The 15,337-nt window shown below is 43.2% G+C and overlaps 1 protein-coding gene and 1 pseudogene across 1 annotated transcript in view; one reads left to right on the forward strand and one right to left on the reverse strand.

Moving 5' to 3' along the window:
• Positions 1 to 3,475: 3,475 nt before the first annotated feature.
• LOC103269973 lies at positions 3,476 to 5,871 on the forward strand (annotated as a pseudogene).
• A 236-nt stretch (positions 5,872 to 6,107) lies between these two features.
• OLFML1 (olfactomedin like 1) overlaps positions 6,108 to 15,337 on the reverse strand; it is a 31,844-nt gene continuing 22,614 nt past the window's right edge. The window contains exon 4 of the mRNA XM_008067524.1: positions 6,108 to 7,099. Coding sequence (XP_008065715.1) covers positions 6,309 to 7,099 — 791 coding nt within the window. The 3' untranslated portion in view covers positions 6,108 to 6,308. The remainder of the gene's footprint in view (positions 7,100 to 15,337) is intronic.

Raw genomic sequence — 15,337 nt, forward strand, 5'->3', positions numbered from 1 at the left:
CTGCTCAGTTCAGCTGATTAAAATCCCTGTGGGCCTCAAATGGCAGCAACACCAGGGACTCTGGCATAGTCCCCAGCTCTGGCAGGAGTCGCCACAGCTCTGGCCTCTAGTTCTCTACAGGCTGGAGTGTTGACAAATTCCACAGGACACATCTTTTTCCAACCAAATGTACCCTCCCAGTCTGAAATTGCCAGTAGATCCAGAAGACTTTTACACGTGAACATAATAACTTAAGCCACCCTGGCATATATAAGACATGTGGTTACTGCAGGAACCCGGCCAGCAGCAGACCAAAGGCAAAGCCAGCAGAGGAAGGCTGAGGCCCACAAGAGTTGTGTTACAACAGGACAGCCTTCAGTTCTCTTTCACTTCCTTAAAATAGCAGCAGAGAGGTTTTTGTAGAGCCAGGATGCCACAGTTCACACGAGTTCATGGGTGTTTCCAAATTCTACATTTTATTGCCCCGGTAGACACACTGCCCTTACCCCAGACCCCAGAAAAGTACTAGCCTGTTGTTAGAACTATACAGCCACTTTTTAAAATGTAAGTCAGATGACTTTTGAGCTTGGGGAAAGGAGTTTAAAAGATACTGACATTTGGATTCCACCCACAGAGGTTCTGAATTAATGGTCTAGGAATATGACCAGGAAATTAGGACTTTTTTTTTTTTTTGAGTCAGGGAGGATTTCGGTCTGTCTCCCAGCATAGTCATGGCTTACGGCAGCCTCGACCTCCTGGACTTAGGCTATCATCTTCCCCCCCAATCCCCCAGCCTCTGGAGTAGCTGGGACTACAGGTGTGTGCCACCATGCCCAGCTAATTATTTTTATATTTTGTAGAGAAAAAAGTCTTGTTATGTTGCTTACACTAGTCTTGAATTCCTGAACCCAAGCAATCCTTCCACCTCTACCTCAAATGCCGGGATTACAGACATGAGCTACTGTGTCAGGACAAGGATTCTTAAAACTCCCCTAAATAATTCTTATATGCAGCAAAATTTAAGAACTACTAGTGTAGGTCAAGGAGGTGTTAATCTTCATTTAAATCCAAGAAGAGCCACGCATAGTGGCTCATGCCTGTAATTCCAGCACTTGGAGACTGAGGCAAGAGGATTGCCTGAGCCCAGGGTTCGAGACCAGCCTGAGCCAACTTGGCGAGACCTTGTCTCTACAATAAATAAATAAATAAATAAAATTAGCCAGGCGTGGTGGCACGTGCTCGGAAGGCTGAGGCGGGAGGCCTGCCTGAACCCAGCAGGTTGAGGCTACAGTAGCTGTGATCATGCTACTGCACTCCATCTTGGGTCACAGTGTGAGACTCTGGCAAAAAAACACACAACAAAAAACCCAAGAAGACCCCAGAGCTGAAACACTGACCTGAAAGAAGCCAAGAAAGTGTTCCCAGACCTGCATATTGTCTTGCCCTGGCTCCCAGGAAGCAAAGTGGTATATTAACAGGGGTTTCCTGGACCAAATGTCTTGATCTAAATAAAAGAGTGATTCTAGCTACAGGGATTTAAGGTTTCAAGGTGAGTTGTTAAGGGATAGATGTGCCCTGCAGAACTGTCAATCAAAACATATTCCATATGGAAGCCAGGCAGCACATTATAGGCAACCTCTCCTCTGTGCTTCAAAAAGAACAATGGACACAAGACTCAATCCTATTGTCATTCCACTCCACTCTCCTCTGTGAGGCAGCCCACATTTCTTACAGCTGTGAAATAGGTAATGTTAAGTACATGGGGCAGGTAATATCACATTTATTTATTCATACCCACTTCATTCCACAAAGGGTTTGGGCTCTCTGTAACAATATATTAGAACTGTGGGTAATTACACTGTATCCCCAGATTGAGTAATTCCATTCTGCCAAAGATCTACTCAGATGCTATGGGGAAAAAATAAAATCTGCACTGCCTATGGTCCCAGCCTGGGCTTGGCAAAGACGGGAAAACAGCTGCAAGCACACAAAACAAACCCTCTCATGTGACCAACCTGGAAAGACAGAGGCCTCAGCACATGACACAGACTGGCACCACAGCCTGCACTTGTGACCTGAACTTAGCTGAATTGGACAAACATGTGGAAAACACTGAGGAAGCCCCTGTCAAGAGGTACACCACCCTCTGTGCCACACAGCACGCCTGCTGTGGCAGAGAGTCACTAGCTTGCTATCTGGCTTCCATCCAGATTCCAGGATATTTACCAAGGGCCTCACTGTGTGAGAATTGTTCACAGAAAGCCCAACACAGGCACTCCCTGAAAGCTTTTATGCTGAGGGTATGTAGGAAAATACAACCTGATGAGGTTATTTGCTTAGTGTCACTTTTTTTGTATTTAAAGCAAGAAGAGAGACATAGAGGACAGTATGACAAGATGAGGTTAGAAGTGGGGTCCTCACCCTTAGGTTGATTTTCTGGAGAAAGCAGGTTTTGGTTTTTTTTTTGAGTTGGAGTCTCACACTGTTGCCCAGACTGGGGTGCAGCGGCACACTCACAGGCACTCCAGCATCAACCTGTTGGGCTCCAGTGATCCTTCTGCCTCAGCCTTCCAAGTAGCTGGAACTACAGGCACATGCTACCACACTCGGCTAATTTTTTATTTATTGTAAAGACGAGGTCTCACCAAGTTGCCCGGGCTCAGGCAGTCCACTCGCCTCGGCCTCCCAAAGTGCTGGGATTATAGGCTGACCCACCGAGTCCAGCTGAAAGCAGCTTTTGAAAGGCCTGTAGAAAGATCTTTTGCAGGCATGAAAACTAGCTAAAGGGGAAGACTGTTATTTTTCGGCTGAAATGATGTACACATTGACTATAAAAGACTAGGCAAACAAGCATACATATTTAATGTTTCCTTGAGCAATGGAAAGACTATAGGATTCATAGTATTATCTAGCTCTGTATTTCACTTTGTTGTTGTATTACTTTGAATGACTCACCTAAACTCTCCTCATCTCTAGAATGGCAATTATAAAGACTTGTGTATATCTCACAAGGGTGGGATGAGAATTACATGATGGGCAAACACTTTGTAGCTGAAAAGCTGTATTCAAATGTTAATGTTTTTACTTTATTATTACATCCACCTAGCTTGGTGGAAAGATTGGGCTATGGGAAATAGAGATTAAACCTCAATAAGAAATAGTGTTTTAGTTGGGCAGTGAAAAGTGGGAGAATATCAATAGACAATTGAGAAAGAGGGAGGAGCTTGAACAAAAGGCCAGAGGAGAGAAAAGCCAGTGAGTACTAGGGTGTGTCAAACAACTCTAATTATTGGGGGGAAGAGAGCAGAGTTAGAGTAAATGCTGGAGAGTATAAAAGAAAAGGCTAGTAAGCTAGATCAGAATGCATTTGACCTCCAGGCCACCCTTTGAGGTGGTTGCAGTGGTGGGCCGCCGCCCAGGCGAGGCCAGGTTCCCCGGCTCCCCTTTTCTGTGACAGGATTTTGCAAATAGGCTCCTATCAGGAGTTGCGGGAGGCTGTCACTGATAACAAAGGTGACCTGTTGACAAAAGTGATACGAATACTGGAAAAAACTTGATCTTCTGACTGAGTGGGAGATAATGTCACAAGATAAAACCTCTTATTCCTTTGATGCTCCTATGGACTTCATCAATTTTACATCTTTGGATTATGAGGAAGATTCTCAAAACATAGATTCATGGTTTGAGGAGAAGGCCAATTTGGAGTTTCTTGGAAAGAATGGAACAGGAGGGCTTTTTCAGGGGAAGACTCCTTTGAGAAAGACTGATATTCAGCAGCAAGCTATCATCACACCTTTGAGACCAGTTGACAACATTTACTTCAAAAAGACAGAAAAAGAGAATCTTGAGGAGCAATCCATTTTGTCAAAAGATTGTACTTCCCTGGAAGTTCAGGGAACCATAGCAAGGAAAACTCCAGTCCAGCCTCTGAGAAGATCTATTAGACTCTCTGCTCAGAAGAATTTGGAACAAAAAGCAAAACATCACGTAAACATGAAAGCCAAGAGGTGTGTCATTCCTGTAGTCAGCAGTGAAGCTCCACCTTCTAAGAAGATGAAACTGCAGAAGGTGCTAAAGAGTACTCAGGAGCAGGAGCAGGAGCAGGAGAAGAGAATGAAAATGCAGTGGGAGGTGATGAAGATGCTGAAGAAGAATGAAGAATTCAAGAAACTTGCTTTTGCAGGAGCAGGGAAACCTGTGAAGAAACCAGTAAGCCAGGTCACCAAACCAGTTGACTTCCTCAGATGAGTGAATCAAATCACATCCTAAGAACCAAGAGGACTATAAAGAAGTGAACTTTACATCTGAACTGCTAAAGCATACTTCATCTCCTACCTGAGTCACTAAGGGATGTACTATTATTAAGGCTTTCAACCTGTCCCAAGGTAAGAAAAGAACATTTGATGAAACAACTTCTACATATGTGCCCCTTGCACAACAGGTCGAAGACTTTTATAAACAAACCCCAAGAGGTATCATTTGAGGAGCAAGAATGATGATAATAGCCTGTTGCCCTCCAACTCTTCTGCGACCAAGATTTCCAGAGATCCAAGGACTCCTGTCCTGCAAACCAAAGAGCGTGCGAGGCCTGTGACCTGCAAAAGTCCAGTGGAGCAGGAGGCCGAAGAGCTTGAGAAACTGAGACAATACAATTCAAAGCATGAGAACTTGATCCTAGAATTCTGGAAGGTGGACCTATCTTGCCCAAGAAACCACCTGTGAAACCACCCACTCAGCCCATTGACTTTGATTTGGAAATTGAGAAAAGGATCCAGGAGCGAGAATCAAAGAAGAAATTGGAGGACGAGCGCTTTAAATTTCATTCCAGACCCTGCCCTACAAAGATCCTGGAAGATGTTGTGGGTGTCCCTGAAAAGAGAGTAATTCCAGTCACCGTCCCCAAGTCACCAACCTTTGCACTGAAGAACAGAATCTGAGTGTGCAACAAAGATGAGGAAGAGGATGAACTGGTAGTGATAAGAGCTCAACCTTTTCCACATTATGGAGTGCCTTTTAAGCCCCAAATTCCAGAGACAAGAACTATGGTTGTATGCCCTTTCTCCTTTGATTCTCGAGACAAAGAACGTCAGTTACAGAAGGAAAAGAAAATAAAAGAATTGCAGAAAGGGGAGATGCCCAAGTTCAAGGCTCTTCTCTTGCCTCATTTTGACACCATTAATCTGCCAGAGAAGAAGGTAAAGCATGTGACCCAGTTTGAGCCTTTCTGCCTGGAGACTGACAAGAGAGGTGCTGTGAAGGCACAGACATGGAAGCACCAACTGGAGGAAGAACTTAAACAGCAGAAAGAAGCAGCTTGCTTCAAGGCACGTCCAAACACCATCATCTCCCAAGAGCCCTTTGTTCCCAAGAAAGAGAAAAAATCAGTTGTTGTTCAGGAACCTTTCCAAGCTGGCTACTGAGAAGAGAGCCAAGGAGCGGCAGGAGCTAGAGAGGAGAATGGCTGAAGTGGATGCCCAGAAAACACAGCTGCTGGAGGAGACCAGGCAGCAGAAGGAAAAGCAGAAGAAGGAGGAGGTGACCAAGCTACGGCAAGAACTGGTGCATAAGGCAAATCCAATACGCAAGTACAAGAGTGTGCAGATAAAGTCAAGTGACCAACCCCTGACTGTGCCTGTATCGCCCAAGCTCTCTGATCGATTTCACTGCTAAACAGAGCTGTGAGCTGCAGGCACTGCCTGGCAACAGGACCTGCTTTTGACATGAAACCAGGAGCCATCTTCCTGTGTCAATGAGTGTGAAGAGAACCCACTTCTCCAGACTTTCATCCACCCAAGCTGGAGAGCATGCTTGACACCTGTGGACTCCATAGTTGAGAATTGTTCTCTTATGTTATTGAGGCTAGTCATGAGATTGGGCTCGTGTTCATCTCAGACTCCACGTAGTTATTTCCTTTCAGACATCAGTTGCTGTTTCATATGGGTTTTAACTTTGCCTAGAATTCAAAGTCTTTGTGTCAGCACAGTATAACCTCTATGGCCCCTCAACTCCCCTCCTTTTTTTTCTTTCTGTTTTTTAATTAGAAAATAAAGATAATTAAATCCTAAAAAAAAAAAGAATACCTTTGGCCTTAAGAGCCAGGAGGTTTTGATGAGTAAGGGATGTTGTTGAAAATTTCTGAATGATAGAATCTCATCTAAGTTCTTGGAACAAGTTCTTGACATCTGGGAAAGGATGCATGTGTCTTCCCACTTCTAGACTCTATTTCTGTGTGTGATTAGAGGGATACTATAATGGGAAGGGTCAGTGGCCTCAGTGTCCTGGAGAGCAGCTGCCAAAGCCACAGTGCTCTTCCTTCTGGCTGTAACGCATTACTTCAGAGGCTGCTTTCTCTTTGTCTGGAGTTTGTAAATGATCTGGTTTCCTTCATTCCAGGCATAGAGCTGCTTGTCTCTGGGGTTGTAATGGATCATGGAGTGACTTCTTGGCCTCCTGGGGAAGAATAAATTGGGCAGATCCTCCTCACTGATAGTGCCCAGCGGATCATAAACACAGGTGATGCGATGAGGGCCCTGGCCACCAGAATTGTAGACCACGTAGAGGACCCCACACAGGAGGAACGAGGCTTCAGCATCCTGGCTTCTGCATGGAGTGTCCCATGAGTGCTCCACTCCCAGAGTGCCCGGCTCAATTTTTGTGAGGACCAAATGGCCATGGGTACCGGGTCCTGAATGGATAGCCCAGAGCCCATGCTCATCCACAGCCAGGTCAATGTAAGTTGAGGGGGAGTGCTGGTAGACTAGTGCTCGCCCTACACCTCCTGGCAGCAGCATTCTATCTTCCACAGTCCTCTTCTGTAGATTATATTTGATTATCTCATTAGAAGTCGCTTGGTTGTGAAAATATAGAAAACCTTTGTAAATCACTTGGCCTGTTCCCTGCCAGGAAAGTGTTAGGATTAGCTTCCGGGGAGCTGGCTTGGTGCTATCTTCCATGAACGCCCGCATGTTTGCAAATTCCCAAACAATGTTGTTTCTGGATCCAATTAACAAATACACCTTTGGAGAGTCACTGACAACATCTTTCATCCAAGAACCATGTGTGTCCATCGTCTTCTTCACTATTTTCAGAGACTTTATGCCCATCAGCATGTTGTCACAGCCTGGCCAAGAAAGAGAACAAAGAGAGGTTACTTTACAAATATGAGATGTTTGCTTTCTGGAAAGCTCACCATACCTGCTAAATTCTGTTTCCTTTCAGCTCTAATAGGGAATATTCTCAACTCTATTGTGAAATGATGGTCCTTAGAAGAGTTTCCCTTGGAAAATCCTGAAGCAAAAATGCAACATGGGCATGCATTTTGTTTTCTTGAGATAAAGGGCATTTAAATCTCATCAAGGAGTCAAGTTTGTTCTTTCACCTCCTTATTCTCACTGATTGATTTCTTTTCCTCAGTGTCTAGAATAGTTATTACATATATAGATCAATCACAATTTATGGCATGATTCAATGAATCAAAGAATAAATGAACAAATGGGTCTCTGTTAGAATTGCTGAGAGTCAGCATTTTATTCACTTCAGGATATAAACAGCTATTTGCTACGTCAGAGACCCTGTTCAGTCTCTAGAGCACTTGGGACTGACACTGTGAGAATGACTTAGGTGTGAAGCCACCTAGTTCAATTCCACTTACCAAGCTTTTATTGTACTATGCACTTAGCTTATAATGCTCCTAGAACAATACTAAGTATTGAGAATAAAAAATATAATATCAGGTACCCAATTAACACAATCAGCTGTATAGTACTGTATGTTTAAAAAAAAAAAAATATATATATATATATATATATATATATATAAAATATCAACCTTAAAATTTGAGGTCATCTTCTGATGGAGGATTCTGGCCCTTAACACTACAATAACATTTTAAGAGCTCTACTTATCTATTCATAAATGTGTGAATGCATCTAGTAAACAGACATTTGATTCCTACGAAGAACAATATACTTAGCTAGGTGATATGAGCTGGAGGTGCAATCATAAATCGGTCATGGTTCTTTCCTATCAGGTACATAAATAACTAGAATATAGGGCTTCGAGTGGAATGTTTACAAAAGCAGGATGGAGAAGGAGATGTCATTTGAAACAGAGAAGAATCTGTGTTTGAATTAACCTTTAAAGAGTAAATGGATCTGAACATTCAGAGAGGAGTGGAAAAGTATGCCAGACAATTAACAAAATCACTTTCAGGAAAGCCCTCCAAGATTATGTAAAGTTGTGTAGAGTTTAAACCAATGCTTGATATTTGTTCAAATTAGATGCATAAAATCAAGTACAGTTGGCCCTGAACAACACAGACTTTAACTATGGATCCACATAAGCATGGATTTTTTTTCTGCCTCTATCACCTTGAGACAGCGAGACCAGCCCCTCGTCTTCCTACCCCCTCAGTCTACTCAACCTGAAGACAAGGATGAAGACCTTTATGATGATTCACTTCTACTAATAAATAGCATATTTTCTCTTCCTTATGATTTTCTTAATAACATTATTTTTTATTATAAAGATGTGGGGTATAATTCAGGGTTAGGTATACAAACGCTGATTATGTAGGTACCCTTGTTGTTAATAACATCTTTTCTCTAGCTTATTTTATCATAAGAATACAGTATATAAAACTGAACATTCCAAATATCCATTAGTTAACTGTCTATGTCCTCAGTAAGGCTTTTGATAAATAGTAGGCTATTGGGAGTTAAACTTTTTAGAAGTCAAACTTTACATGTAGATTTTCAATTGCACAAGGGTGGAAGCTCCTGATCCCCAATTTGTTCAGGGGCCAACTGTAGTAGATTGAAGACAGCTCTATTCCTGAAACCTTGAGTGTGGGGCTATGGAATTTAGATTGTATTCTACAGGTGGGAAGGGAGTTACTGAAGTTTTTGAGCAGGAGTTTTAAAAAAGACTGTTCTACAGGGTTAAGCTGGCAGACCTGTGTATGATGGACACTTAGGAGCAAGACCAAAATCAGAGAAATCAAGTAGGAGGTTAATTTTTATAATCCAAATGGGATGGAAAAGGGTCTGAACTAGAAGGGAGAAGACAAAGTAAAAAGAAGGGGTTTACATTTTCTTTTAGCTCTTCACTCCCACTTCAGAATATTATTCTCCTGTCTTCATGCAAAAACTCTTTATATTTTATGTCATGCTGTGGTATATCATGCTTTGTATCTCATGTTGTTTACTCCTCCTAGTCTAAATCATTGACGATTCACCAGGAGACTACCCCATATGCATGGAGCACTTCCACTTCTTCAACTTCATGGAAACATACTTTTAAACCACTTTAAGCCAGGCACGGTGGCTCATGCCTGTAATCCCAGCACTTTGGGAAGCAGAGGCAAGAGGACTGTCTGAGCCCAGGGTTCGAGACCAGCATGGGCAATTTGGCAAGACTTCCTTTCTACAATAAGTCAAAAAATTACCTGGACGTGGTGGCACACGCCTGTAGTTCCAGCTACTTGGAAGGCTGAGGCGGAAGGATCACCTAAGCCCAGACAGTCAAGGCTGCAGTGGCTTCGACTCAGAAAGAAAAACAACAAACCACTTTAGCAACCCCCTACAATGGCCATATTCTGAATCCTCATTCCCTAGGATTGTTTCATATCAGATTTCTAAAACTCCAACATCCCACACTGCAACAATATCTTATCCTCCCATTTCTTACTTCTTTGCTCTTATCTCTTCTTCTATTTCCTCATGCCCTGTAGTCCCTTGGCCTCTGCTTTCTCCCAGACCATCAGCCCTCTCTTGACCTCACTTCTTCTCCTATCCAGACTAGACCCCTGTAATAGCTCTCTCACCAGCACCTTCACCTCATCAACCCCTAGTTATTCCACAATAACCACCTAGCAAAAGTCCCTGGTCTTAGATCAGTTCAAATATTTGTCTCTGCTCTGGAGAGTTGCGTGTTGGTGAAGAAAAATTCACTATGGTGCATATTGGTGCCACTACACATAAGGAGTCTCTGTAGCTATCTTATATCTTCTCCTCCCCACTACCCTTGCCAGTCTCTTCAATAACAGCAGGTTGACTCCTTTGAAAAAATAAATACCATTAGACATGAACTCTCTCTACTTAATGTCCCTCGCTTACACACTTTTCTTTAGTTGTTCCTATCAATGCTTCCCTCCCACACATCTTAGAAAAAGCTATGTCATTTTTCTTGTCCAAGACTAATACATTCACTATGCTCTGATCTCATCCTTTCCTGGCTTCTTCTAGACTTCTTTGATGAGTTATATCCTCTATGTTATATTTAATTTCTCCTTTGTAATTAGCTTTTTATCCTAAGCTTGTAAGCATCTTGCCTATATTTAAAAAAAAAAAATCTCCCTCAGTTAGGCACCCTTTTTTAGTTACTTCATTATCTCTTTTCATTATTTTATAGCTATCTTCTCCTACAGAGTAGTCTATATCTGTGTCTTCACCTCCCATTCTTTCACTTTACCATAATTCCACAGAAATTACTCTTCATAATGCTACCAGGTACCTGCTAACTGAAAACTGAAATAGACCTTTTATGTTCATATTTTACTTGATCTTTCAGGAGCATGACAACTTTGATCAGTTCCTCCTTCTTGAAGATGTCTTCTTCCTTGACCTTTGTGTCACCACTGTCTGTGTGTGCCTCCTGCAGTTTCCTCCCTGACTGCATATGGCAGAGAAAATGCTGTGCCCATAAAATGTCATTTCATTTTCCTCTTCCTAGTTACACATGAAACTACATTTCACAGCCTCCTTTGTAGTTAAGCTGCATCTGTTGACTGTGTTCCGCCCAATAGGCTGTGGACAAGAGTGATGCTGTAAGCCATTTCCACCTGGTCCATAAATAAATCTGCTGTCTTCCAGATGACCTTGGAGTCTTGAAATTCTTATAATGACCAAGTTAAGAGGGATATGGATCAAGATGAGATCAGCTCTGCTGGTCATTTCAGGAAAAGTGGGTCATCAATTCTAATTTTGGACTTCTCGTTGAGATTTCCCTGTAAGGTCATCTGTTGTGACGTGAGCAGTGTCATGGAAGCAAGGACTGGTGGTCCTTCTAGGAGCATGAGAAGCCCTGCAGGTCTCCCTCAAGTCCTGCTGAGGTCTTTTTTAAAGGTAGGAAAGAGTAGTCTTTTTTTTTTGAGTTGGAGTCTCACTCTGTCACACAGGCTGGAATGCAGTGGTATGTTCACAGCCACCATAGCCTCAACCTGCTGGGCTCAGGTGATCCTTCCACCTCAGCCTTCCAGGTAACTGGAACTACAGGCATATGCCACCATGCCCGGCTAATTTTTTTTTTTACTTATTGTAGAGATGAAGTTTCGCTAAGTTCCCCAGGCTGGTCTTGAACCCGTGGGCTCAGGCAATCCTCTCACCTCAGCCTCCCAAATTGCTGAGATTATAGGTATGAGCTATCGCACTCAGCCAAGAGAAGTCTTAATAAGAGCATAGGAAAACTGGGCTTTCCCTCTTTGACTGCTGAGTGTGAGGTGGTGGAATGATCATGGGATACAGAGGTAGTCTTTAAAGGAGAACTGAATACTCTGAGGAGCCCCCTCAAATTCTTCTTTGGAAGAAGCTGGATGTGCCAGCAGGTTGCCTTTGTTTGTCTGTTTGTTTTTTAGTTGGAGTCTCACTCTGTCACCCAGGTTGGAGCGCAGTGGCATACTCATGACCACTCCAGCATCGACCTGCTGGGCTCTGGTGATCCTTTCACCTCAGCCTTCCAAATAGCCAGAGCTACAGGCACATGCTATCATGCCCAGCTAATATTTTCTTTTTTTGATGTATTGTAGAGACGAGGTCTCACCAAGTTGCGTAGGTGCAGCAGGGGCCCCATGGCTCCGGGTTACTCTTAGTGATGCTGGTGTTTTTTTGTTGTTTGTTTTTTTGCACTGGAGTCTCATTCTGTCACCGAGGCTGGAGTGCAGTGGCACACTTGACCACAGCCTTGAACTGCTGGGCTCAGGTGATCCTTCTGCCTCAGCCTCCTAAGTAGCTGGAACCACAGATGTGCGCTACCACACCACCCGGCTAATTTTTTTTTTTTTTTTATTTACTGTAGAGACAAGGTCTCGCCAAGTTGCCTAGGTTGGTCTCAAACACCACGGGCTCAGGCAGTCCTCTTGCTTCTGCCTCCCAAAGTGCTGGGATGACAGGCATGAGATTTTTTTTTTGAGTTGGAGTCTTACTCTGTCGCCCAGGCTGGAGTGCAGTGGCATGCTCACCAACACCGCAGCCTCGACATGCTGGGCACAGGCAATCCTTCCACCTCAGCCTTCCAAGTAGCTAGAACCACAGGCGTGTGCCACCATGCCCAGGTAACTTTTATTTATTGAAGAGATGGGGTCTTGCCAAGTTTTCCAGGCTGGTCTCAAACCCCTGGGCTCAGGCATTACTCTTGCCTCCGTCTCCCAAAGTGCTAGAATTACAGGCGTGAGCTACTGTGCCCAGCTCCTTTTATACCTTTCATATGACTATCATACCTGCTTATCTCTCCTCATGCCTCTATCATACACTGTTTACTCTCATATGAAGATCTTGCCTCTTACTTCATGAGGAAATGGAAGCAATCAGAAGAGAACTCACCATCTCCTGCCTGGATTACTGCAATAGTTTCCCACGTAGTGTTCAAACTCATGTCCTTGCCTCTCATGGTCCAGTTGCCACATCAGCCAATATAAATCCTTTTCAAATATAAGTCCCATCACATCCCATGTCTACTGGGAACTGTCAGTGATTTCCTATCTCAGCATAAAGCTTAAGTGTTTACCCCCAATCCAAATGTAAGCTGTTCTCCCACTGCCTCTTTCCCTGTTCTTCCACTCCTTGTCCTCTACCACACCCCCACCTTGTTGATTTTGTTCTGCCACACTGGCTTCTGCTAATCATCAGACTGTAGCAAACATACTCTTGCTTCAGGGACTTGGCACTATTTGTTCTCTCTGCTTGGAAACAAATATCTACATAGCTTCCTCCCTCTCTGCCTCTAGGTCTGTTCCTTTTCTCACTACCCTACCAAAAAGGCAACCCTCTTCTCCAGCTCTGTAACTCCTTTATTCTAGTTAATTTTACTTCACAGTGCTTATTATCTTCTGATATATCATACATTTGTTATTATCATGTTTATTGCTTGATTCCTTTCAATAAAATGTAAATGCTATGAGGGCATAAACTTTATCTTAATCTGTTTCATTCACTGCTATATGTCTTGCCCCTAGAATAGCATCTGACACATAGTAGTTCAGTATTTGCTGAATGAATGATTAATTTCCAATCACTAAATCCACCAACAAAGTGCTCCTGAATTCACATCCTCTACCGTGCTTCCTGATTCCTCTACTTTTGCAGTGGATCTTGTTCCCTTTCACCTACTTAAAAACTTATCACGTGTCCACTCTCTTACCTCAATAGTCTCTCCCTTCATGCTGGATTATTCGGTAAATCATCAGTAAACCAACAGGCTATAAGATCATCCATCCTGGAAAAACCTAGCAGGCGCCATTTCTTTGTTCCATTTTATATTAAAACTCCTGAAGAAAGGAGTTTTTTTCACCTCTAGTTATCTCCTAAATGGTTCTAATCAGTCTTCAGCTCTCCACTGGTCTAAACTCCATGGCCCACTTTCCTGAATCAGTTCCTGTCAAGGTACCAAGAAACCTCCACGTTGCCAAGCCAAGGGTTATTTCTTAGTCTTCATCCTAATCGACCTTATAGCAGAATTTGATCATTTCCTACTCTTGAAACTCTTTCTCCTCTTAATTCTGGGCCATCCCTCCTCATGTTTACCCTTCCATATTTCTGGATTTTTTTTCTTGGCATTCATTGCTAGTTCCTTCTCATCTTCTATTTTTTTTAAAATTCATTTTTATTTTATTATTATTATTTTTTAATCAATATTTTTTATTATGATTTTGTGGGGTACAGTTAAGGGTTAGGTGTACAATTATGTTTCATTCAGGCACCCTGTTGATAAGAGGTGTTTCCCCATCCCCAGACAGATATTTGCGACTGTTAATCTCATCCCCCTCCCCCCCTCATCTTCTATTTTTATGTACTCTGTTGTTAGGCCTCTTCTTTTCTCTAGCTACAACCACTATCAAAGTCATGTCATTCTATCTCATGGTGTGAATACCATGGAAATTCTAAATAATGATGACTTCCAACTTTGTATCTTCAGCCCCTATCTGGATATCTACTTAGTCCCAAACCCATTTATCCAACTGCCTTCTCAATGTCCCTACTTCGATATCTTCAAACATAACCTTTTCAAAGCAGAACTCTTGCCTTTATCCCCCAAACTCTCTTTCTCCCTACTTTTCCCATTTCAAGAAAGAACCATCAACCAAGTTTTTTTACCTAGAAGCTCTCCTTGATTTCTTGCCTTCCATTCCCCACCATCAAGAAGTCCTGATAATAAAACTTCCCTTTAAATTATGATGCTATATTTAAATTAAAATACTCAAATACATGTCTTGCTTTCTAACTACCATCCCCTCTTTCCCTGCAATCTATCGATCATTACTTCTTGTCTAGAACACAATAGTCTGATTTTTCTCTTTGATTTTACTCTTGCTTACTGATAGTGTGCTGTTTACAAAGCAGTACAAATCAGATGATCTATTTATTTATTTATTTATTGAGTTGGAGTCTCACTCTGTGACCCAGACTGGAGTGCAGTGGCATGCTCCCTGCCACCGCAGCCTTGACCTGCTGGGCTCGGGTGATCCTTCCGCCTCAGCCTTCCAAGTAGCCAGAACTACAGGCATGCACCACTATGCCTGGCTAATTTTTTTAAAACAATTTATTGTATTTAGTTTTTTGGGGTTTTTTTTGAGTTGGAGTCTCACTCTGTCGCCCAGACTGGAGTGCAGTGGCCACTCCCGGTCACCGCAGCCTCGACCTGCTGGGCTCCAGCAATCCTACCACCTCAGCCTTCCAAGTAGCTGGAACTACAGGCGTGCGCTACCACACCCAGCTAATTTTTGATTTATTGTAGAGATGAAGTCTCACCAAGTTGCTCAGGCAGGTCTCGAACCCACGGGCTCAGGCAATCCACTCACCTCAGCCTCCCAAAGGTGCAGGATTACAGGCTGAGCCACCGAGACCGGCAACAATTTATTGTAGAAACGAGGTCTTGCCAAGTTGCCAAGGCTGGTCTGGAAGCCAAGGGCTCAGGAAATCCTCTCACCTCGGCCTCCCAAAATGCTGGGGATATAGGCGTGTGCCACTGTGCCTGGCCCCAAATGATCTGTTTAAAAACATAAATTATGAGCTGGGCTCAGTGGCTCAGCCTGTAATCCCGCGCCTTGGGAGGCTGAGGTGAGTGGATTGCCTGAGCCCGCGGGGTC

The sequence above is a fragment of the Carlito syrichta genome, unplaced genomic scaffold (genome assembly GCF_000164805.1).
Source record: "Carlito syrichta isolate Samal-C Ts95f unplaced genomic scaffold, Tarsius_syrichta-2.0.1 Scaffold309682, whole genome shotgun sequence".
Taxonomy (NCBI): Eukaryota; Metazoa; Chordata; class Mammalia; order Primates; family Tarsiidae; genus Carlito; species Carlito syrichta.